Source organism: Populus trichocarpa, chromosome 1 (genome assembly GCF_000002775.5).
Source record: "Populus trichocarpa isolate Nisqually-1 chromosome 1, P.trichocarpa_v4.1, whole genome shotgun sequence".
Lineage (NCBI taxonomy): Eukaryota > Viridiplantae > Streptophyta > Magnoliopsida > Malpighiales > Salicaceae > Populus > Populus trichocarpa.
Window position 1 is genome coordinate 30,599,600 of NC_037285.2, and position 24,727 is coordinate 30,624,326.

Here is a 24,727-nt window from a genome sequence, read left to right on the forward strand (position 1 = left end):
AAGAAACCACAAACCTCTCACTCTCCAATATAATCTCGAATTAGCACAACTTTCTAGGGGGTTTCTAGGCCTCACGCTATCATCATAGATAACCCTTCATGGCATAGATTCCCTTCAGCTTCTTCGAAAACTTTCTAAGCATGGGTTTCTTCATGGATTCCCTTCAGCCTCCTAGAAATGTTTTCTAAGTATGGGCTCCCATCAACTTCTTATATAAGATTTTCTAAGTATGAGTTCCTTTATAGGTTCTCCTCAACCTCCTAGAAAATTGTTTTAATTATAGGTCCTTTAACGGGTTCATTTGAGCTTCCTAAATTTTTTTTCTATGAATGAATTCTCTCCATGTATTCTCACATGACATAAGCACTTTTTTTTTTTTAATTATGATGCACAACGCTACATATAGGTTCTCTAGTAAATTACCTTTGGGTTTCCACCCTCTTCTTATATGAAAAAAATTCAACAAATTAGTCATGGTAATTGGACATTTTTATGAGTCTTTATGTATCAATATCATAAAGACTTAAAATGCTACTGATGAATCAAGATTAATTAGTAGTTTTCAAAACAAAGTTTTTGTTGACCCGAACCAAATTTGACGAGCCTAAAAGACCCTTAAAAACCCAAAAAACCATGGGCCCAAGCAAATACCTGGGGCCAACCGCTCATAGGCTCGGGTGTGGCACCTAAGCCTAACACTCATAGGTTTAGGCAATATATCGAGGCCTATTTTGAGAGCTAATCAGGATCAACAGTGCAACCAGAACCCAACCCTTCAAGCCCTATTTTTTGGAACCCATACGGGCCCCTCGAGATTTTTACTGACCCAATACATTTTGAATTCTACTCTTTTTACACCCCTAAGCATATAGAAAAAAATCTATAGTGCCTGCCACCTCTTCATCTCTTTAATACATTTGAGTAAAATAAAACTCATAACCAACAAATTTAATTTATAAGGATGTTTTTTATATATTTGAAAAGATAATTTAGTTATTTTATGAGTTTTTTTTGTTAAACTAGAATATAAAATTTAATTTTTGTGTAATCATTGTTTAACCCCAAATTATAAGATGCTAATATAGTTTTTCCTAACTTTTATATAAACATGAAAGATATAGTAATATATTTTCATGTATGATCCACTATTTATGCACCCATCTATTTATTTTCATGAAAAAAATATTATTAATTAATCTTGTCCTCGTGTCTTTTTAGAGAACTTTTAAGAATTGATTTTTTTTAAAAAAATTAGCATGTTATTTTTAATTTTTTTAGAAAAATAATATAATTTTAAAAAATAATAAAATAATACATTTTATACATGAAAAAATTCAAACTTATAATTATTTAAATGAGTAATATTTTTAAAATATCATGTTTTGAATAACAAGAAGCTAAAATATCAGGTGCTGACATTTACAAACTATACACTTTTACCCATTATTATTCAAAATATATTATTGTACCAAAAATCTGTTTTTTAAAAAGCATGGTAATAAGAAAAATAGCCGAAGAATTTTGGGTGTTCAAGTGCTTCTAGACCACTCAATTCATGGGTCAATCATTACAAGTTGATCATATGAGATTTTTCTACCCAGTTGGCCAATTACGAGTTAGGATGACAAAGCACAACCAATCTTAGAAGGACAAGTCACTTATTGTGACATTTTTTATAATTTTGTAATAAAAAGAAAGAAAAGAAAGTCGAAGCCGACAATAAAGTATTGGATTCTTATCGTGTGAGTACTGACACCATAATTAATCTCTCTCACGTATTGATGGTGGTTCGCCACAGCGAATATCTGGCCCTTCAATAAAAACCTGATTTTTACACGTGGTGGGGCCAAGTTTTTGTGTCCCTTCATCTTTCAATTGCGTCACGCAATTACGCATTTGCCTATAATTAAACAATTTATTTTTAATTCTGTACACTTAAATTATTAAATTATCAAGTATTAAAAAAATAAATTGAGAAAAATTACTATTAAAGAATAAAGAATCCAACAATATTATATTCCAAGGAGTCACGGGGGGCAATTTTGAACTCATAAGACTATTAAGGACTATTGTGAATTTAATGAAAACAATAAGGAGGAACCGCCCCTCTTCTCTTGCCTGCCATGGCCACAACACCGTACATTAGTGGCAGAATAGCACTTCTGTAACTGGGAAAATCTCAGTACATGTTCTAACTGTTGCGTACAAGCTAACCTTGTCGCTAATGTCTCTCGCCGGGATCAACCATTGGATTCTTGACAGGTTCTCTCAACATGCTTCAACAGTATCTCATATATTTTGTTCCTCACCCTCCCGCAAGCTTCTAATTCAGAATCCTTCAATGTGGAACCGTCTTTGCGTCTTACATTATCTACCCAGTCATTCACTCTCTTGATCATGAACATCATTTCAGCTACCTGGCTATCAGACTTTCTGGAATTTGTTTTGCTACTGACCCAATCTAAATATTCCTCAAGATTACTCAAAAACCATGTTCTACTTTCATCGTTCAAGGAATTTGCTAGTTCAGCACATACAGGTGAAGCACTCCCTTTCACCCAATCTGGTTGCTTGTCCATGTCAAGTGCCAACCCAGCATACAATTCATCATTGCTTACCTGTTTCCTAGCCATCAAGCCCCCTTTACGTTTGCCACGAATGGATTTAGTTGATGATTTTTCTGCACACGTAGCCTCTAGAAAAAGAGTTTTGGTTTTGCTGTGATCAGAAATAGGGTTGAGATCTGATGCCACGGCAGCTTTAGTCCATGAAGTGGCGTTTTGCTTTCTGTCTAATGCGAGTCTTAGTGCTTCCCCAACAGCATCAGGGGCATTTGGATCGGTATCAGCTGTTCTTCGTTGACCAATACTCGTTAGTGAATGCAAAATTAACCTGGTATTATTCAAGTCATCTTGAAGAGTAAAGAATTTGTCAACTGATAGTTGCTGATCATTCCCCTTCGCCTTCAGAAGCTGGGAGTATGTGCTGAGAAAAGTGGGAGAAGGAAGGTTAGTCTAGTGACTATTGAAGTCGTAACTGATTCAATCACAGCTTATACTTGCTCATCTCTGTCATTAGTAAATGGAAAAGAGAACGAAACAGACTGCCAGACGGGGAAATAAGTTCATTCCTGTCATGCAGAAACCTTCATGCATGAAGCTGGCAAGTTGCAAGGATAAGGTAATCAAGTGCTCGTAGGGATCACACATACTCTTACCAAAAGAAAGGGTAAAGCTCACATATTAGGAAGAAATTTTAACCGAGTAAAAGAATTAAATTATATACATGATCTGAATGATGTGCAACAAAATGTTGGCAGCTCATAAAATTACACTCCAGAAGCATAAATATGCAGACCTTAGGCATTTGAGCAATCTCTCAGCAGCAGAAGCCTCTTGCAAAGCTTCAACAGCAGCAAGCACAGCAATGTCTCTTTGTCTTGACACCTCCTGCAGAACATATCAACCCATTTATCAGACAGATAGTCAAGGCAAGTGCTCATAAAGTTTAGCTAAGTACAGCGCATGCAATACCTGGCCAAGTTTCACCAGAGTTGAGGGAAGGAAATCGCATGATATGGTAGTGCCTGTCGAGTTTTTATTGTTTAACGAACTGAAATTCACTTTTCTATCAACAGAATCTTCACTTATTTTTCCTGGCACTGAGATACGACTACCCTTGCTGGAAATCTTGGATGATTTTGTAGATAAGCTAACAACTGTTCTTTTCGATCTGGAGCTTGAATTGTCATCAGAGCTATCATACTTTAACGAATTAATTGGCGAAATCTGTCCATAAAGAGACAGCATGGAGTTATACTAAAATATTAGCGTAATGAAGAGATTAAAGAACTTCTTGAGCAGCACGCGTTACTAGAGCAAAGCAACCATTTCATATGACAAAAACAAGATTTTAAATCATTGAATCGCAAGTTGATTCAGTAATTACTCCTTAAACATGAATTATTTAGTTGGCGAAAAATCTTTTGTGAATTTGGAAAATAGGAAGAATTCCATTGTTTCCCTAGTATATTTGATAATTGGGCTAAAAACATTTTGAATTTCTACTTTTTTAAGTTTGAAATATGCAGCCAAGTTTGTTACACAGCTTTGTGCTCCAGTTTGTTTAATGATAACTATCCGTAATCCATGATTCATTCTTCTTGAGAAGTCACTGAATCTTGAGACCACAACCTTCACCAGTTATATGACAAAGGTGCAAAGGAAGAAGTTCAAGAACTCACAGAAAGTCTGCTGCTTCTAGTATCCATCCCCAAATCATTCTTGTCAATAGGGGTGTCAGAAATATCAACCGCTGGAGCTTCCCTACCATGCCAGCTTCTTCTCTTGAATGTTGACGATGTAGAGGTGAATGACATTGTACTTTCCATATCACTATCTTCATAAGCATTCGTGGATTTATGTCTCGCAAGTCCCTTATAATTGCTTCCAGCACCACTCTTTTTAGGCCTGTGACTCAAGGCACTCTCAACTTCCATCTTGTGAGGCCTGTAATTCGGTGCCCTTCCAGGCATTCCTTCACGTGAGCTCATTATTGAAGCACTAATGGAGCGAGATCCTACGCCTGGTTTCTTTACCATATCATTACCACCTTGATCAGTAATGCAACTAAGGCCCCCGGTTTTATAACCTGTCCCTTCATATGCACTTACTTTCGGAACACTTAAAGATCGAGGCTTTTCTGTTTCTGTCTTCTTCGGTACCTCAATGCAATCCTCAACCATAGTCTCCAAACTAGATACACCAAGAAAGTTTTTCAAATTATCAATCGAGAGAAGTTCTTTAGGATTCCCATAACATGGATGCCTTCCTGGAAGAGGCTTAATGCCTCTGAGCATTGGAACTGGATATGCAGCCTCCAATTTCTCCACATACATGAATTGCCCAAGATGCAATTTGTCATATAGAATCAATTCATCTTGTTCTTGAGGCAATGAAACATACAATGCATGTGTCAAATCCGAGATCTTCAAAAAGAATCCTTGATTAGGCCAAAGATTACCTTCTCTTAACACAGGAATTATACTTCTAATCTGTAACAACACAGGTTTACAATCGCGTATTGTGTTTCCATCAACATCCATTTCTTGAAGAAACTTCACAAGAACCCCAGATTTCAACTCTGCCATCTTCTTGAAAAAAATAGTGATCAGAGAAACTCAAGATCTTGAAACATAAAGAATGCTATATAGTGTACAAGTCAACAGACTGGCTCTATGAAACATCAAATAAGTTTCTTGGATCAATGAAACTGCAATCCTGATTTTGTTCATGAAGAAGATTGAAGAATGAGTGATTATAGGCTATGAAACAGCAGGAGAGGTCCAAAAGAGGGAATTATCTGAATTTGTTGTTTTTGGTTTGTTTGATGATTTCAGATAGGAGATTTTTAGATCGTTATCTTCAAATAGACAGAGTTAGAAATAGTCAAAAGGGAAAGATTGTAGGCCCTTTGCATTGGATTATGGAATATGAAATCCTTACAACTTCGTTGTCCCAATTACAACGATAAAAATTGCAATTAGAACTCAAAAATAACAAAATAATAAACCGGGCCTGGCCTATACGTTTTGTGAAAGCACAAATCAGGTTTGGGCTGGCTTAAGAAACCGGAACTTCAAAACAATAACTCCTTCAGGGTTCAGAAAATCTTTCCTAGCGAACCATCAGCAAGTGCAAGTCAGTCTTGTAATTCTCCAAAGAACGGTTCTTTTTATTAAATCAACTTGATCCCTTTTTTGTTGCAAATTACTGATTTGGTGGGCTGCTCTATGGAAAGTAGAGTGCTGTGCTTGCAATTCCTTAGAAGGCACTCTTGCATGACTGCACATAAGTAAGATCCTTTTGCTTATATTATACCAAGCCAAGATGAAGCTGCTTCCTTACTGCAGAGTTAAAATAACAAAAAATCATGATGTCTGTCATCATACTGCCTCCCTGGCTTGATTATTTTGAGAAGTGAATAAAGTATGTTGAGATGTGGTCCAATTTGATTGGTTGAGGTCAGAGTTACATTAGTGAAAACCTCTAATTTCAATACGGATTGCATTTGGGAAAGTGATCCCGCGAAAGAATGTGTCAGCATAGAACAGCCGAATCCCAAAACACAACGTAGGCCTCGAAAAGACAGCTGATAATTTTCATGGCCAGGCTTCTCTAATGCTTTGCTTAAAAGACTCTCCACGCTAACAAAATCGAAATAAGAAAATAAAAGAAAAGGATAGATTAAAGAATGACAGTCTGCTTTTCGTGCTCTGTAATAACTCGAAAAAACTGATGCTGGAGGTATATGTAAGTTTATACTGTCCCCGACATAAATTTGGGACCATATGATTGTCCACAAACTAGCTTTTGTTGTTCCTAAGCATCCTAACATTATCACATCTCAAACTAGGAAGGAATCAGTCAAATTAATGGCCCATCCTATCTGTATACCTCAATCAACAAGCAAACCACCTAATTGGCATAGAAACGATGTTGGTGACATCAAGGCTAAGCTTCAGCTATACAACCTCAGCCAATTGCTAATAATGCAAAGAAATAAACAAAACGAACTGTAAAAAAAACCATGAAAATCCAACTTTTCCTAGCACTTCTTCTCTCGTCGCTCCTAATAGTCCCTTGTTTCGCTCAGAATTTTGCTTGTGACAAGAACATTCCTGAAACGAGTCAGTTTCCCTTCTGTAACACATCCCTATCATATGAGAACAGAGCCAAGGATCTTATCTCGCGCTTGACGTTACAAGAAAAGGCGCAACAACTAGGAAATCATGCTGCTGGGATTTCCCGTCTAGGCGTCCCTGCTTACGAGTGGTGGTCTGAGGCACTTCATGGCGTGGCAAGTGTCGGTTATGGTGTACATTTTAATGCTACAGTACCAGGTGCCACTAGCTTCCCAGCTGTGATTTTGTCCGCTGCTAGTTTTAATACAACATTATGGTTTAAGATGGGACAAGTGGTGTCAACTGAGGCCCGGGCCATGTATAATGTCGGTTTAGCCGGGTTAACATATTGGAGCCCCACCATTAATGTGTTTCGAGACCCAAGGTGGGGCCGGGGCCAAGAGACACCAGGGGAGGATCCTCTGGTGGTGTCAAAATATGCTGTGAATTATGTTAGGGGCTTGCAAGAAGTTGGCGAGGAAGGAAATTCCACTGGTAATAGACTTAAGGTATCAAGTTGTTGCAAGCATTATACTGCATATGACATTGACAAATGGAAAGGTGTCGATCGATTTCACTTTGATGCCAAGGTATGTGTGAATCTTGGATATGAACTACTATTTTCAGCATCAATGTGTTAATATGGCCAGCAGATAACTTTCTTGATGAATTCTTTCTTTCAACTATGGTATAATTTCCCAATGACAATATTGAGAACAAGGCTATTTTTGCTTTGAAGGTGACAAAGCAGGACCTAGAGGACACATTTCAACCGCCATTTAAGAGCTGTGTGGAGGAGGGTCGTGTGAGTAGTGTGATGTGTTCATATAACAGGGTTAATGGCATTCCTACTTGTGCTGATCCAGACCTGCTTAAAGGGGTTATCAGAGAACAATGGAATCTTGACGGGTTTGTTGACATCTACTTCTTTCCTAGGCATATATGAGTACTGAATCAAGTAACAGGACAATAGAAACTTTTTTCTTTTGATTTATATATTTCATGTTTTAACTTCTGTTTTGTGCGTTTTTGGGCAGATATATTGTATCAGATTGTGATTCCATTGAGGTTTATTATGACAGAATCAAATATGCAGCCACACCTGAAGATGCAGTAACCCTGGCCTTAAAAGCAGGTATCCATACAATGCACTTGCAAGAATCCTTGATGACTGTCTGAAAATTGAAGATTCCAACTCTTCTTCGGTATTGATACCTTATAATGATCATGTAATACAGGTTTAAACATGAACTGCGGAGATTTTTTGCCGAGGTATACAGAAAATGCAGTCAAGTTAAACAAAATTGAAGAATCTATTGTAGACCAAGCCTTAATCTACAATTATATAGTCCTAATGAGACTTGGTTTCTTTGACGGGGACCCAAAATTGCACCCATTTGGAAATCTTGGACCATCAGATGTATGTACTGAAGAACATCAAGAGCTAGCGCTTGATGCTGCAAAGCAAGGGATAGTCTTGCTAGACAATAAGGGAGCTCTTCCTTTGTCTAAAAACGCCACAAAAAACTTGGCTGTTATAGGACCAAATGGTAATGCTACCGTGGCTATGATAAGCATCTATGCTGGTATACCTTGTGAATACACTACGCCTTTACAAGGACTGCAGAAATACATCTCATCTGTCACCTATGCAGCCGGGTGTCCATTCGTGAATTGCACTGATGAATCGCTTGCCGGGCCAGCAACTAAGGCTGCTGCTACAGCAGATGTGGTGGTGTTGGTGATGGGGCTTGATCAATCTATAGAGCAAGAGGACTTGGATAGGGAGAACCTGATATTGCCAGGATATCAAGAAAAACTTGTGAAGGATGTGGCTAATGCTACAAATGGAACAATGATTCTTGTTATAATGTCTGCTAGTCCTGTCGATATCTCTTTTGCCAAGAATGAGAGCAAGGTTGGAGGGATTTTGTGGGTTGGCTACCCTGGTCAAGCTGGAGGAGATGCCATAGCTCAGGTCATATTTGGAGACCACAATCCTGGTAATCTTTCTATTTCAATTTCCAAACCACATAATTTTCTGCATCTCATGTTTGAGCATTCTATTACCAATTTATATCTGTTTCTAGCCAAGACAAAGGTTACAAATTACCACCTTCATACTGACAATCTCTTCATCTTATCAGCCGGGAGGTCTCCTTTTACATGGTATCCAAAAGAGTACTCCGATCAAGTGCCAATGACAAACATGAACCTAAGAGCCAATGCAACTGATAACTTCCCTGGAAGAACCTACAGGTTCTACACTGGAAAACCTTTATATGAGTTTGGCCATGGACTAAGCTACTCAACTTTCTCCAAGTTTGTTATTTCTGCTCCTTCTACCTTACTAGTTCCATTGAAATCTTCTCTTAATCCAAGTGGCATTCCCTCTGTTTATTCCTCCAAACAAGACCCTTATCCTAATGGCCAAGCCATTGATGTTTCTAGTGTAAACTGCACCAATTTGCAACATGTTCTAGTCATTGGTGTGAGAAACAATGGGCCAATGAATGGAGATCATGTGGTGCTAATATTTTGGAAGCCACCTAAATCAGCAGAGATAACAGGTCCACCAAATATGCAACTGGCTGCATTTGACAGGGTGCATGTGAAAAAGGGCAACACAAATAATATAACCTTGGCTGTGGATGTGTGCAAGGGACTAAGTCTTGTGGATAGCGAAGGACAGAGGAAGCTGGTAACAGGACAACATACATTTATAATTGGATCTTCGAGTGAGCATCAAGTGAGGTACCATCTCATCGTTAGGCTGGCTCAAAATGGACGCATGGGAGGATTCACATTTATGTAATAGAAAGAGGATTAATTTCCCATGAGTGTCCTCATCCTGGAGTGGATGTCATGACTCCTGACCCGAGAATACCAGGCGACCCCGCGACCTTAAGCTTAAGATAGCTAGTATTTATGCTATTTGTACTCGAAATTAGTTAAAAGAAAAGGAAAAATAAATAGAATAATGGAAAATGCTAGAGCTAGAGCTAGAGGAAGGGTTTGAACTTTCAAGCTTATGATTAACAGCCACACGGACTAACTAGCTGAGCTACTCCAACCTGGTCTTTTTTTTTTTGTGACGCCGGAGTTTGTTCTATGATAAGTGGATTTTCACGACTTGATGAGGTTCCGACTCAAATATAGCAGCGTGTAGTTATGGCATTTTAACTTTAGAAGGTGGCTAGTTCAGGAAGATTCTCATCTATTTTCTCTCCCTTCACCATAAACCACAGTAAACAGCACACACCACTAAAAACAAAAATGAAAAAGATCTAAAGACCCTGAAATGTTTTAACTTCCCAGTCCTTCTTTTAGAACACCACATGATTTTACCCTTGCAAATCGCACTCATGGTGCTGGAGTACAAAATCATACTAAAACACAACAAAGTGAAAATTTGTCGACTTCATTGATGACTGCTGGAAGAAACATCTATTCTTCTTAAAACCACTTGAATCTCATCATCCACCAGGAAAGGACGGATGTTGTCCTCCAACAAATGAACAATTATTTTGATACAGAAAGTGTTGGCCATTAACAGTAAAGGAGAGTTGGCCTCCAACTGAAGTTTGGTGCTGTCTTTTCTTTTCACAGAAATAATAATATAATAAAACAAAACAGACTTGTTGCTACCAACTGTTGATGGCTGAGGAGTTTACAATGAGCAGTTAGTTCTAAATATTTTCAATTTTAACTTACAAGTGGCGATGGATTAAATATTCGTTATATATCCTCAATACTACCATCACAAAAGTCAATCCAAGATGCACACAGATAATCTCAGTTTCATGAAGAAACTACACAAAACAACGTGCCATACAGACACCATACTTCAATCCTCCAAATAAACTAGCACTCCCTTATAAATAAAAGATATAAATATAATTATCTCCATTAATTAATCTTCTTTTAAGTCTTGGTCTTCTCATTCACATGTCCCCTGTCATGAAAAAATCTAGGCATGATATTCACAAGAGGACAACAATCCCAACTCTTGCGTATGATTCCCACAAAGTAAAAAAGTCTTTACTTTATCATGAAATATTACACACTCACCTCATCAACTATAGTGTCACTTTTATAACTAAATTAAATAATTATAATGGCTTTACAAATCCTGGAAAGCACTTATAAAATGTTAGAAGTATCCTAAAGCTAGTAACAACAAAAAATAAAGTCATGTGTAAAATCTTCCCTACAGCTTTTTGTGGGAATAATGAGGTGTGGTATCATAGCCTCTAGTTTCATCCTAGATCCCCACAATCTCTGTGTGAAGCCTTTCTCTCATTTTAGCACCAGCATTCCTAGCAAAAAGAACACTACAAAGCTCTTTTCAATCGCACAACAAAATGATAAAAACACAAGGGCATAACTTTAGAGATTTAACGAGGAAAAGCTAAGCATGGAGGATTTGCTTGCACCCATCACCATTAATGCCCTAGTCAATGAAGTTTATAACTATTTTTTTTATAAGAAAGTGATGAGGTTATAAAAATCACAGGGAATATTTTAGAATGATTTATTCCTAGAAATTCCCTGACATCATTTATGGTGAATTCAATGACCTCCACTTCAAGACCACACAGGCTTTTTCTCGGGCAAATCCTTCTCTAGGTGGAAAAGATACCTGCACAAAGTCCCCCGAAGGGTGTGGATGGGGGACCCTCAGAAGATTAAGTCAGTACGTATCAGGAATATTTATGTGAAGAACGACATTAATGGAGACATTTATGGAGATGTTGAAGAGCATTCATCATTGTTAGAAAGGGTTGGAGAAGAAGATCTGAAGGTGAGGAAAGGAGAAAAGTCCCCTTTCCTCTCCTTTTTCCCTTCTTTTATATCACCTGGTTTCCACTGTCTTATGCAACGTAAGAGGGGTAGAAAAGTAATCTTGTACGAGTAAGATAATATTATCTTACTGATTATACCTTCACATCTAATTAAAATAAGTATGGAGGGCTTATTCATATTTAATGGGATCGTGATGTGCATAATGATTATTAATTCAAGCTCAGGGTATGGGAGGCTCAATGCAGAGTGACCCTTCAGTTCCATACTCAATCTGAGGAATGTTGGGCTCAATTCGCGAAGCCTAGGAGAAAACGGGGTGCGGACATACCCAAGCCCAATATGAGTTGGGCGTGGTGGCATTCGGACCCAACGTGGGACTGGGCGTGGACGTGACCGAGCCCAACGTGGGGCGCATCCACACCCATCGTAGAGCTAGGAGTGGTCGTGCCCGTCCACGCCTGGGCCCAACGCAGGGCTGGGCGTGGACGTGTCCACGCCCACCGTAAAGTTGGGCGTGGTTGCGCCCGGGCCCAAAGTGTGGCCGAGCATGGACGCCTCCATGCCCAACATAATGTTGGGCGTGGGTGTACCCCAACCCAACTTAAGGTTGGACACCCGAAAAGATATAGCCCTATTTTGGGTTATGACTTTCGCGCATTATCTCTTAAACGAGGTTGATTTGAGAAACCATGACCCATCAGAAAGGTTATACACACTCTTTGATAAAAATCTCTTTAGCATCAAACACATTACGGAAAAATAGATCATGGTGGAAGAAGCTAGTGTGACCAGAAAAGGTCACTCACACTTCCATGCACAAGAAAAGTCTTCATCACACCATCAATATCCAACTAGAGCTTCTAAAAGAAGCACTAAGATGCACATTCATGATCGTCTGACATTTCTTAAGCTCGTGACCACACCTCTCACAATGACATGTGTTGATGTGTTGGCTGTCATAAAGGGAAAATACTTCATGCAATACCCACCTCCAATAAAAAGTGTTCAAATACAAAGAACCCCAACAAGTTCTATCTTTTTCATCATGATCATGGACACGATACAGAAAAGTGTCATGCACTCATAAAAGAGATAGAAAGATTGATCTCTAATGATACCTTTAAGAATTTACGAATGAGGAGATACAATGTGAACAAACAGTAAACAATTCTTGTGATGTACTACCTCGAATAAAATAAATCTAATAAATTATATCTCTATCATCTTTTGAATTAAAAAAATAGTGCATCTCCATGTCTCCAAACCCAAAAAGTCTCCATGAAATTTCCATGAAGAAGCCTCCATTAATCTCTGTTATGTTGCCAGGTCCCTGCGACCAATTTTCTTCAGGTCTCCGTTGACTATGACGAACTTTCTCCACATCCTTGCAACTATTGCCTCCAAAACATCATGGATCTTTTTTCATAAAACATTGGCAATATCTCTCACAAATTCAAAAAACAAGCAAACATTCAAAGGCAAGCACAAGTACCGTTTATATACAAGCATACAAGGTAAGTATTTTATCCCCTTCTGTAGCTAGTTGAAGTCTTCTAAACATGTATGTTTAAAAGACTTAAAGGGAAATAATAATACAAAAAAAATATAGGTATGTTGAAATTTGGTTAGGCTATGGTCCAACTTGGCTATTTTAGCTTAGTTGGGCCAGGGTCCAACCAAGCTATTTTGGCTCGGTTGGGCTACCCTTCCTCTCTAACACATGTTTTTCTTTTCTCTTTCTTTCTTTGATTATGCCCAACCAAGCTTAAGCTTCGGCCTGACTAAACTGGCTTACCTCGGATTACTTTCCAATATTAGTAATATTCATGAATAGTATTTTTTTCATTGTATTTCCCATATATATATATATATATATATATATATATATTACAGATTTTTTTCAAGACTATATATTCTTAGATTTGGAAAAAAAAAATATGATTATTCATCAAAACATGTAACACATATCTCTTCTCTACAAACAAAAAAATATCATTTTTATCTTTTTAAATTTTTAACTGCTTATCACTTAAAAAAAATTTAAATATCAACTTAACCATTAAAATGTCTCTTATTCTAAAAAAAAAAAAAAACTTGTGTTCTAGAGATAACACAAGCTCATAACTCATCATCTCAATATTTTTATTAGAAGTTTTTCCACTTACTTGTTTAGTAATGTTAAGGACAGCGACAAAGTATCCACCAACCCCATTGTTTATTGCTAAAGCAAACTTTCAAAGTCGATTTCTTTCCACATGCGTTTATGGTAATTATCTATCGACCATGGGTTCTTTTAAATCGGATTTGTTTTTATTAAATAAATAGTCAATTGCATGTCCGGTCTTCTTAATGACCAAAATGCAACTTCGATGGTTCGATTTGTTATCATATTAATGAAGTATTTTTTAATATATTTATTTAAATCAATTTTATCCTTTCATGCATGTTAATTAAGTTTCTAATCTATCATTTAGGTAAGGTTCTTAAACTAATTTATCAAAATCAATCACGTAATTTACACACAATAACAAGTTTATATTTGAATATATGTTAATTTTATTTGTTTAGAAATATGATTATCCATACTATCAAAACTAATGCTGAGATTGACTTTGACCATACCATATCTAAACGAGAAAAACAATAACAACTCGCTCTTGTAAACCAAAGGAAAGAGAGTGACTGTTTATAGAGGGAATTGTTGGAGTTGATAACAATTCATCCACTGTACAATTCAAATATTATTTATTTTAAATTATTCAGATTCTGAATTTGTTTTTTAAAAATTATCAATTCGAGTCCCACAAATCTTAAGGTTACTGGAGGTTTACATGGTTATTAACTTTAGAATCCGTGAGATTAATCGAAGTGCACGCAAACTAGTTCGGACACTGTCACACACACACACATATATATATATATATATATATATATATATATATATATATATATATATATATTCGTAAATGGTGTCAATGTATCAGAACTTACAACGTATACCTCAGTCCACTTACAAATTGATTGCATTAACCAAAAAGGAAGAAGGAGGAGGAGGAGGGGGAGGAGGGGGAATTGCATCTCGATTGAATGCATGCCGGGATTCAATCTTTTTATTTAGATTTTCTTGAGTCTCTGTTGTTTTACACCTAAACCGGTGGCAGGTGATCGAGGGAGAAACGTCTCACCTGCTACTCCCATTTGCTAAGGATGATCGCATGCTCGAGGAGCCGCACACATTGAATAAGACACAGACACGCTATTAATTTTGACTTCTCAATTGGCAAGCCACCAAACCAAAATCAAAACTATAACATCCTTTCCAACTTGTGATTTGCCTACCTTTCACGATTAGGGTCGGCTAATTCATCCTCGATTAATGAACCGAGTCTATTGTTTAATGTTTAATTTGTTGACACCGTGTTTGTTTCATAGACTTCTTCAGTTTATTGACCTTACGATTCTCAAATCAAAAATGGTAAACGTTTCTTGCACTAATGACAGATGAGCTCCAGTTCGGTCGATTTCCCTTTAGCACAGAGTTGTTTACTGTATAACATATCATTTGCTAGCTGTCAGCATTTCAATGAAGAATTTTCAAAGGCCCGACGTTTATCTAACAAAACTTCATTGACCAGAACATTTATCCTCCTACCGTTATCCACTAGTGCCAATTATATGGTCGCTATAAATATAGGTTGTTCGGTGACATTTCAAGCATCATCAAATCGCACTTTCATATCTACGACGTTTTATCCGAGATAGTTGAGTAGAGCACTGCAAGGAGAGAAGAAAAAAGTGATGGAAGGTTTGATTCCATTTCTTCTCCATTCAATCAAGAAACAGAAGCCTCATAACAGCTACAGGTCTCTCTCCATGGGGTCGAGCCGTAGCTACCGTTTGTTGATGGGAGGTGAAGGGGAGTCGGTTAATGGTTCATCTCATCGGCGAACCAGGTCAGACTACCAGCCACCACCCATGGAGTCTTTGGAGCTGCGGGCCAATTTAGATTTTCTCCGATCTGGGAGCTTGAGGAAACGTTCTGTGAACTCTCCCCCGATGACTGGCGGCTCGAAGTTTGATGCATATCCTCATCAAATGGGCAAGCAAGTGAACAACAAAGCTAATATTCGACAATAAGAGATTCGAAGTATTGAAGATGACTCGACAGTATTGTTCTTGATTCTTTTGTATTATTACTTTATATCATGTTCTTCTGTACTTTGTTGCAAGATAATTGTGTATCCGAAAGGAAAAAATAGGAAATTGTAAATTAATTTCATAATAATAATATACTTTGATTCCAAAACCGAGTTAACTAGGTGTTTATTAGGAACATATACGCAGCTTTGGAATTGCGTTCTAAATAAGGATTGAGTAAAATTTAAAATTTTTTATTTAAAATTAATTTTTTTATGTTTTAGATTAATTTGATAGGTTGATATTAAAAATATTTTATATTTTTATAAAAAAACAATTTGAAAAATAATCATTATCACTTTCTCAAACACCCTCTAATATACAGTGCGACATAATACTACAATGTTATTTTTATATAATCCCATGTCTGTACTTCATAAATTAATATATCTATTTTTTTGTTCTTTAAGGATGTAAATGATACGTATTAAAATAAATAAACAAAATGTTACCTACTGGAAAACTACAAATTAGTATTTTTAATTGAGATTTTTAAGAAAGTATTTGGAAGTATGGTAGTAGTTGCTTTTAAAGTGTTTTTCATTCTAAAACACATTAAAATAATATTTTTTTTATTTTTTAAAAATTATTTTTGATATTAGTACATCAAAATGATCTAAAAACATAAAAAAAAATATTAATTTAAAACAAAAATAAAAAATAAATTTTTTATAAATTTTTTCAAAAGTATTTCTGAAATGTACTACCTAATAGCGTTAAAATCACTTTTCATTTCAGGATGTTAATTGATTATTACCATCTATATCATATGACATTACATTAAACAATATTATTCTAAAGCATATTAAAAAATATTTTTTATTTTTAAAAAAATTATTTTGAACGACACATCAAAAATATATTAATTTAAAGCAAAAAAAAAATTTATATTTTTTCAAAAGCGTTTCTAAAACGCAGTATCAAACACTATTTAATAGCGTTAAAATCACTTTTCATTTCCTTTAAGATGCTAATTGATTATTACCATTTATATCATATGACATTAATTAATTCTATATCACATGTTAAAATATGCAGAAACTATTGTAAGAACATAACGACGCTATACAATAGGAATAGTCAAAATTATACTATGAAACATCCTTGAGTGTCGGATATGGCTCTAAAAATTGATGATGCTCCGAAGAAATTTTCTTGGACCTTAATTGGTTTTCTAAGCTATAGACATTGGTGTTTCTTGTAAATCAACACTTTAATATATAGTTAAATCAGTCAGTATAATGTTTCAAAAATGTTTTTTTATATCATAAAATATAAAAAGAGTAATTATAAATATGTTGTTGTGAATGAAAAACCTCATCTCTTCTTTGTTTTACGAGTTTAAAAATATCAAGAGGTGACGTATGCATCAAGCCATCACAGCTGTATGGCGTAGGTTAAGACATCTCTTCGATATGAGTGTAGTCAACATGGATAGTAAAAGAGAGAGAGAGAGAGGGGGGGAAGAAAAGAGAATGACGGGACTGAAAAGTGCATTCATACCAAGCGGAGCAAACCGTTGGTGGACTCAGTAGTCAAAACTAACCTTGGGCTTGGTTGGGCTCGGTTTGCCTGTAATCAAACCAAGTTTAGCTTGAAAAGATCAAATCAAACAACAAGATGGGCTTGGTTGAGCTTGATTTGACCGGAGTCAAATTGAGCTTAGAATGGTTGAAACCGAGCTCAAAATAGATTTGATTAAGCTTGATTTGATCATGTTCAGGAGAAGTCAAATCAAAACTAAAAAGTTCAAAACCAGCTCATGAGCTTAACTCAAACTCAAACTCAAAAGACACTTTTTTCTTTCTATTAAACTTGTATCATCAAAAATATTTTTAAAATATCCACTATTTCATTCTTTATTATTTTTATATATGTTTGAGCAATATCTATTATTATTTTTATATATGTTTGAGCAATATCTAATTTATCTTTTTTATATATTTTTTTTTATCATGTACATGATATCAAAATTATTAAAAATCATCTGGTCTAAAGCTTGCATTATGGATTAAATAGATTAAACCAAATCAATTTAAAATTACATTGTTTTAAGATTTTTTTAAAAAAGTCAAATAAAGTTTTTTGATCGAGTTAAATAAATTATCTACTATCTAATTTAATTCAAAACCTAATCCAATTAAGTTCTAAATGAATAAATGACCGGGTTGATACATATATGGAGCCATGTTTTAATAACAGTGCGAATGAATAAGACACCGTTTAGGAACGTGGTGCAAACCGCGTTCCAAAAAAATTTAATTTTTTTTGCTAAAAATTAATTTTTTTATATATTTTAGATTATTTTAAAAAAATAAAAAAACATCATTTTAATACATTTCAGCATGAAAACTAACCATACTTCCACCGTCATTTTACCATTTTAATTTTTTGAAGCATATGGTTGCTTCGGAGGTGGGCTGCGATGGTTGGCCCATGCGTCCATTACCCAAAGTGCATCACGGTTCACAATACACGTCGTTTAAAGAAGGGAATATGATTAATTTCATTTAACTACCAGATAGAAACGACATCGTGTTGAAGCTGGAAGCATGTTTTGTGTCGAAGTCATCACCAGAACCAGGATGCGAGACAGAGCTGACAGAGAGAGAAGAAAGAAAGAAAGAAAGAAAGAAACCCCCAACAGACAACAGAGAAAATCGAAGGGCTAAACTGTTACTAATATGGGCGTTGGATCGATTTTCGACGGTCCTGATGTAAGGGCAGAGTTTGAGAAAGCAGGCATCAACACTCACTTCATTCCCTTTATTTGGAAGTAAGTAATTACAAGAACGCTGTTTTTTTCCTTCTTTTTTTGAAATTAATGTCACTTTTTTTTTTTTTTTGGATTGTTTAAGGTATGTGATTAAGAACCCTAATTGTGAATGGGATGATATACCCGATTTACCCTCAGCTGCATACTCACTTTTGCGTTCCAAGTTCAAAACTTCTACTTCAAGTGTTGACTCTGTTATTAACTCTAATGATGGGGTCACCACCAAACTCCTCGTTAAGCTTCAGGTACTGCTCTACTTACTTCTTTAGTTTCATTGTAACTCTGATGATATTTTGTTTTACTGAAAAGATAAATTAAGATCAGTTTTAGGGTTGAAATTGTGTGCTAGTGTGTGTTTTTATTGGCGCTGTTATTGGTCTTTCTTGATCTGGGTTTACATTATGATGATTAATCATTAGAATGGAGCATTTGTGGAGGCGGTGATTATGAGGTATGACACCCGGTTGGGGAAATATTGTGGGAAACCCCGTCCTGGTGGTCCAAGATCGACTTTGTGCATATCATCTCAGGTATGAATGTTGTATCCGTGTTTTATATATATATATATATGTAGCCTTGCAAAGCTGTAGCATTATATGTGTGACTTGAGCCGATTTCAAAACTTTATTGACCAGACAAGTTTTGAATAGCCTTGCACAACATTGCTTTCTTTTTTTACGGGAAAGCAGAAAATTTGAGTCATTGTTCATTTTTAATTCAGTGCATTGATTGCAACTTAAGATGAAGCTTGGCTTGTGTTTGAAAAATGATATTTTTGGCCATCTCTTGTCCCTTATTTTAATCTGCAGGAAGTTTTCCTTCACCTTTGATTTCTTGTGTCTCCTTGCTTTTGTTGGTTTATGCATATAGGTGCTGCTCATGCACAATGTTTGTTTTAACCTCTTCTCTTTCTATTGCAGGTTGGATGTAAGATGGGTTGCAAATTTTGTGCAACTGGAAGTATGGGATTCAAAAACAATCTGTCGTCGGGAGAAATTGTCGAGCAATTAGTTCATGCCTCTTGTTTATCACAAATACGGAATGTTGTTTTCATGGTCAGCACCCCCCCCCCCCCCTCTCCCCAATTGCAATTTCCGAGCCTTTATATTGGTTCAAAATGAGGTTTGAAATTGAGCTAAATTCTTGATTTTCTGTTATGTGGCTAGGGCATGGGGGAACCACTGAATAACTACTCTGCCTTGGTGGAAGCAGTACGTGCTATGTCAGGAGTTCCGTTTCAGCTATCTCCAAAGAGAATAACTGTATCAACAGTAAGTGCACTGACGTTGTTTTGCCCTGCTCTCTCCTAGATGAATTTCTTGTCACATCTACTTCCAGTAGAATTTGAAAGATTGGGCCCTTGTTGCCCACACTTTCTGGATATCATCCTCAATTATCACATATCATCAAGCCTGTAACGTTTACAATGTTCTAGGTTTTGAGATTTGATGAAATCCATAATTTCTTAACTAAATCTACTACAACTGTTTCTTTTACCTTATCATTGTTGTTTTGTCATCTTCATCTTTGTTGTTTCCTTCTCTTGGCCTGCTCATAACTTGCAATTGAAGAATCTTGGGTGGTTAAGCTTTGTGATTTACCTTACTTTAACATATAAATATATGAAAACACAATTTTGTGCATATGAGTTTATTTTTAATTTAGTAAATGGGATCTTTTAATGGTCCCGTTAAGCACACAATTTGGAATTTTGGAAATGGAATGTTGTGAGGACATCATATGTAGTAGTCGAGACAAGATTCCTTATACTGTCATTTTTTACTGTGTTTTTATCTCTTCCACTTTTATTTGATATATTTGACATGGATTTCATAATCTATTAAACTCGAACTGTTCCTAAGGAGAAGTATGTAGTTAGGTTGAAATTTTTAAATTGGTTTATTGAATGACTTACAAGCATACCGGTTCAATCTTATCTTCTGTAGGTTGGAATAATTCACGCTATCAACAAGCTTCATAAAGATTTACCTGGATTGAACCTGGCAGTGTCCCTACATGCACCAGTTCAAGATGTTCGCTGTCAGATAATGCCTGCAGCTCGGGCTTTCCCTTTGGAAAAACTCATGGATGCTCTGCAAGTATATCAAAAGAACAGGTAAAACTTTGCTAGTCTTATGTTTCTGTAATTCATTTCCAAATTACATGTCTTTGCAACTTGTTTATCTCACGGCTGGTCTTTTAATTTTCAGTATGCAGAAGATTTTTATTGAGTATATAATGCTTGATGGGGTGAATGATGAAGAGCAGCATGCCCACCAGCTAGGCAAATTGCTTGAGACATTTGATGTGGTGAGCTCTTAAATTTGAGTTTAAGCACAAAATTTTTATATGTAATGGTGCTATGCGTGGAACTCTATAACAAGGCTTGAGATCTGGTTTTGTTGCTTGCTGAGTGTCAAAATCTTTAAGGCATTGAAAAACTGTACTTGCAGAATAGGGAGCGAGTCCTAATTATCTAAGAACAGCTTTTCATCTTGCAAACCAATTTAATTTTGAGTATTATCTCTAAAGAAATTTCTACTGACTTACACCCAATGAGCATCTGCATATTCTTCTATTTGCTCATAACTACTCATCTTTTTTTGTCATTCATGAATCGTGATAGTTTCGATGTCACTTCACAGAACCTACTTTTCTATTGGTTACAGATTCACATCCCTTTTTTTTATTCATTGACTGGGAGTTTACTATGAGTTAGAAAAACATATTTTGATGATGGAGAACCAAAACACCTGGAACCAGTCAGAATCATAAGTACTTTCCAGATCACTAGATTGAGGAATTTAAGCAAACCCCAGTTTATAATTGTTAACTCAAATCATAGTATTTGAATTTCTCTCTTGAAGAAAAGAAACTCTCACAGGATGGAACACGCCAAAAAATTTGTTTTAACTTTCTAATTTTGCTCTGGTGATACTGACTGGCAGGGTTAGTGGATGAGCTTCATTATGATGTTTATGAACCTAAATTCCCAACTGTGGACATACCTTAATGATTTTAAGGTGTGATGAATGACAATGAAAGATTTGGTAGGCTGAACTCTTCTGAAGGAATTTAATTACACTTATTTCGTAATTTTCATCCAGCGTACACTTTGAATGCTCTGTGGCCCATTGTGTCTTTTATGAGTTGTCCTTTTGCATTATTGTTGTCACTTTCAGTTATCTTTGCTCATGTTTTCAGTTGTGATTTCATAACTATCATTAGCTGCAGGCTATTTGAATATACAATTTCATTCTTATTCAACTTTTTTACTTTCCAAGCAGGTCGTGAATTTGATACCTTTCAATCCAATTGGTAGTCTGAGTCAATTCAGAACTAGTAGCGAAGAGAAAGTGTTGAGATTCCAGAAAATTCTTAGAGGTGTAAATAACATTCGGACAACAGTTCGTAAGCAAATGGGTCAGGATATAAGTGGTGCTTGTGGTCAGCTGGTGGTCAACTTGCCTGATGAGAAGAAGCCTCCAAATTTGGGTGTAACTGATATTGAAGACCTTGTTTCACGCAGATGAATGAATTAGTCGAGGTTATATAGTCCCACATTGTTTGTGGAATTTTGTTTTCAAAAGTAGGCCATGCATGGATAAAGTTCTAGTTGCACTGTTGAGGTTCTTGATGATTTTTCTTGGTATTATTGAAAATATGATCAAATCACTAGCATACTGTGTGTGAGAAAACTTGTAATACATCTACAGAGACATCTCAAGTCCGAATATCTGAACCTCCACAAGTCCATGGAAACGAGCATGTTGATTCCATTCATGAACCCCGCGGTCCACGATTCAAAACCTGCACATGAGTCTTGAGGGGTCATGGTCGGGTCAAGATCAATGTTTTCGGACTGAAATTATAGCCTGGCCTCACTTTTGCCGAATCGTATCACACTGCCACTTCAAAATCAAGACAAGAAATTACCAAATGTTTTTTACCACAATTTTAATAAATGACCGTGTACAAGTGAAATGCTTGCCGCGCCACCAGCGGTTGTGTACCTTTTCCAAGGATCTCGAGTTCAAATCCCCCTTAAGGCCAGGAAAAAAAAATGAGAAGGTACAGTAAACGTCTCCAAAATGCGCTCAAAACTATATGAGCCATAAGCAGGGCGTTCGCACAACATTTAAATCTTGATAGGGGGAAACGCCAACACAAAAAAAGAAAAGAAAAATTAACGTCTTGATCTGATTAAGAAACACAACGGGCACTAACATTATGCAGATCAAAAACTTCACGCCATCCTCTGTATTCCTATGAAGCCAAGAGTCTTTCGATTTTCGCAATTTGATCCTCTTCGTTCTTGGTGGTCGGACTCTTGTTAGCATCATCAAACAAATCATGCTTCCATTTCTCTCCTTGCATACCACTTGGGCGATGACCTTGCCTCTCACTGAATCTCCCTCTTCCCCTATAATTTCCACCACCATATCTTTCTCTTGATGGAAGGCCACCCCTCAGCATGTCTCCTCTATTTCCAGCAGCTGGCCTTTCAGACCTGTCTATATGGCGAGGGTTATGGTCTCTTTCCTCCCTACTTTCACTGATGTACACAGGACGACCAGAATGGCTTGACGTTGGAGGTTCCACAGCTGCTTTGTCAGGATTGTCAGTCGTCACTGGAATCTTCTTCTCCCTAAACGCAGGTCTGTTCCTCACATGTGGTGGCGGCTCAGCCTCCATTTTCAAGTAACCATCATGGTCCCATACACTGTGGTCATCTCCCTTACCTCGTGGTTTCTCCTCTCGTTGCCGGAATCATAAGTTGCTGGCCTGTTCGCTTCCCTTTCGTCCCGACCATCCTTTGAATCCCTAAATCGGCTTTCTTCAAAAGAAAAGAACATTGGAACAGTGAGTGAATATGTTTGAAGAGAGAGAGGGAAAGAAAAACTAAACATAACAAGTTTATTTGTAATTATTTTTTTCTTTCTATTTTGAAATTATAAAACAAAATGTGTTTGATTCAGACAAATTCTGGATTAAGATCTTGTTTTACTCTATTCCAATCTAGCTTTTAATTAATATTGGATTCCAATGCTCTGACAATTCTACAGAAAATTCAAAACTTACAAATTTTATTTTTAATTTATTTCAAATGTTATTTTTATTTATTTATTTCCTTGAAACTAGAGACAGTTTTAAGGTATTAAGTGTGTGTTTGATATTTAGTAGTTTTTGCTATTGTATTTTTTAAAAAACATGTTTAGTTAAAACTATAAAGTGATGAATTTTTGTATAAATAAATGAAAATTAAGTTTTTATAAATAAAAAATATATTATTTTAAATTATATAAAATTTAAATTTAAAACACAATTATAAATAAAATCCAGTATAAATAGAAGCTATTCAACACTGTAATAACAAATAACCTCTGAAAAGGCATTTTAGGCTTTAAATGAGTGTTAGAAAACAATTAATTACTACTATCAAAGAAAAAAACAAAGAGTTACAAGGTAAAAAGAAAAAACTGAAAAATAAATAAGAATTATAATTTAATTTAAATTTGATGGATATTAACCCAATTCAAATAACATATTTTTTTATAAATAATACATGATTAATATTTAAAAGTATATTTTTATCAAGGTTTTATATCATCATTTTGCACTTGAAGTATCAATAACTCCTTAACTAAAGCATGTTTTATAATAACATGTCTAATATTATAAGATTCCTTTAATTTATGGTAAATGTTCATTTTAAATGCAGGCTTATCACATAAATCAAAGGATTGATTGATGAGTTTAACTACTGAAATTAAGAAGACAAAGAGAGGGCTAAGCTTAAAAAAGAGATGCTGGTTCAGTCCAAACTGAAACACCATTCGGTTATTGGATCATAACTGGAGCTGTAGAACTTGGATTTAGGTCTGGTTTATATGTATGAAAAGCTAAGACATAGACCTAAAACTTTCATGAAGAGTCCAAGATTTAAAGTGCCATTTTCGAGTTCAAATGGTAGCAATAACGGAAAAGTCAGAATTTGTCCTACAGCCCAGACACTGTTCAGTGTTCAGCCCATATCTCAAGTTCTAGAAGTCCAAATGCATCGATTTTTGTTTTGTTGGAAAGCTCAGACAATTTCCTAGAACTTTCATGTGGACAATCTGTTCAAATTCTGATGTTAGCAATGATATTTTGTTCAGACAAGAAGATAAAGATTGTCACCAAGTTAAGATGTGATCACTCACTCAACAATTAGTCATCAAATCAATAGTTCTAAAATTTGGCCAAGGAGGCATTTGCATGCATTT

At 36.0% G+C, this 24,727-nt stretch overlaps 5 protein-coding genes across 5 annotated transcripts; 3 read left to right on the forward strand and 2 right to left on the reverse strand.

Annotated features, from left to right (window-relative positions):
- Positions 1-2,010: 2,010 nt before the first annotated feature.
- Positions 2,011-5,475, reverse strand: LOC7465074 (uncharacterized). The gene is made up of 4 exons (XM_002298735.4): positions 4,244-5,475; positions 3,534-3,788; positions 3,358-3,449; positions 2,011-2,985 (listed from the first exon to the last, which is right to left on the reverse strand). The coding sequence occupies exons 1-4, from the start codon at positions 5,147-5,149 to the stop codon at positions 2,241-2,243; spliced, it is 1,998 nt and encodes a 665-aa protein (XP_002298771.2). The 5' UTR covers positions 5,150-5,475; the 3' UTR covers positions 2,011-2,240.
- A 1,051-nt stretch (positions 5,476-6,526) lies between these two features.
- Positions 6,527-9,822, forward strand: LOC18095176 (probable beta-D-xylosidase 5). Its single transcript, XM_024607929.2, has 5 exons — positions 6,527-7,272; positions 7,422-7,591; positions 7,720-7,817; positions 7,921-8,685; positions 8,830-9,822. Exons 1-5 carry the CDS (start codon positions 6,589-6,591, stop codon positions 9,495-9,497), a joined length of 2,385 nt encoding a protein of 794 aa, XP_024463697.2. The 5' UTR covers positions 6,527-6,588; the 3' UTR covers positions 9,498-9,822.
- A 5,347-nt stretch (positions 9,823-15,169) lies between these two features.
- Positions 15,170-15,794, forward strand: LOC7465072 (uncharacterized). The gene has a single exon (XM_002300231.4). The coding sequence runs from the start codon at positions 15,287-15,289 to the stop codon at positions 15,623-15,625; it is 339 nt and encodes a 112-aa protein (XP_002300267.1). The 5' UTR covers positions 15,170-15,286; the 3' UTR covers positions 15,626-15,794.
- A 2,439-nt stretch (positions 15,795-18,233) lies between these two features.
- Positions 18,234-22,142, forward strand: LOC7478653 (uncharacterized). The gene is made up of 8 exons (XM_002300230.4): positions 18,234-18,461; positions 18,544-18,706; positions 18,881-18,991; positions 19,382-19,516; positions 19,628-19,732; positions 20,408-20,577; positions 20,672-20,771; positions 21,749-22,142. The coding sequence occupies exons 1-8, from the start codon at positions 18,370-18,372 to the stop codon at positions 21,992-21,994; spliced, it is 1,122 nt and encodes a 373-aa protein (XP_002300266.1). The 5' UTR covers positions 18,234-18,369; the 3' UTR covers positions 21,995-22,142.
- Positions 22,143-22,393: 251 nt separating this feature from the next.
- Positions 22,394-23,444, reverse strand: LOC7465071 (uncharacterized). The gene has a single exon (XM_024600116.2). The coding sequence runs from the start codon at positions 23,154-23,156 to the stop codon at positions 22,728-22,730; it is 429 nt and encodes a 142-aa protein (XP_024455884.1). The 5' UTR covers positions 23,157-23,444; the 3' UTR covers positions 22,394-22,727.
- Positions 23,445-24,727: the final 1,283 nt, after the last annotated feature.

What these genes read in the sequence shown, in the direction of transcription:
- LOC7465072 (XM_002300231.4), top strand. Translation starts at nt 15,287, where the DNA reads ATGGAAGGTTTGATTCCATTTCTTCTCCATTCAATCAAGAAACAGAAG.
- LOC7465071 (XM_024600116.2), bottom strand. Translation starts at nt 23,156, where the DNA reads ATGGAGGCTGAGCCGCCACCACATGTGAGGAACAGACCTGCGTTTAGG.
- LOC7478653 (XM_002300230.4), top strand. Translation starts at nt 18,370, where the DNA reads ATGGGCGTTGGATCGATTTTCGACGGTCCTGATGTAAGGGCAGAGTTT. An exon ending in CTTTGTGCATATCATCTCAG is followed by an intron (nt 18,992 to 19,381) that starts GTATGAATGTTG and finishes TTTCTATTGCAG; the next exon opens with GTTGGATGTAAGATGGGTTG. An exon ending in TACGGAATGTTGTTTTCATG is followed by an intron (nt 19,517 to 19,627) that starts GTCAGCACCCCC and finishes TTATGTGGCTAG; the next exon opens with GGCATGGGGGAACCACTGAA.
- LOC18095176 (XM_024607929.2), top strand. Translation starts at nt 6,589, where the DNA reads ATGAAAATCCAACTTTTCCTAGCACTTCTTCTCTCGTCGCTCCTAATA. An exon ending in GATTTCACTTTGATGCCAAG is followed by an intron (nt 7,273 to 7,421) that starts GTATGTGTGAAT and finishes TTTGCTTTGAAG; the next exon opens with GTGACAAAGCAGGACCTAGA. An exon ending in ATTTGGAGACCACAATCCTG is followed by an intron (nt 8,686 to 8,829) that starts GTAATCTTTCTA and finishes TCATCTTATCAG; the next exon opens with CCGGGAGGTCTCCTTTTACA.
- LOC7465074 (XM_002298735.4), bottom strand. Translation starts at nt 5,149, where the DNA reads ATGGCAGAGTTGAAATCTGGGGTTCTTGTGAAGTTTCTTCAAGAAATG. An exon ending in CTAGAAGCAGCAGACTTTCT is followed by an intron (nt 3,789 to 4,243) that starts GTGAGTTCTTGA and finishes CTTTATGGACAG; the next exon opens with ATTTCGCCAATTAATTCGTT. An exon ending in AGATTGCTCAAATGCCTAAG is followed by an intron (nt 2,986 to 3,357) that starts GTCTGCATATTT and finishes CACTTTTCTCAG; the next exon opens with CACATACTCCCAGCTTCTGA.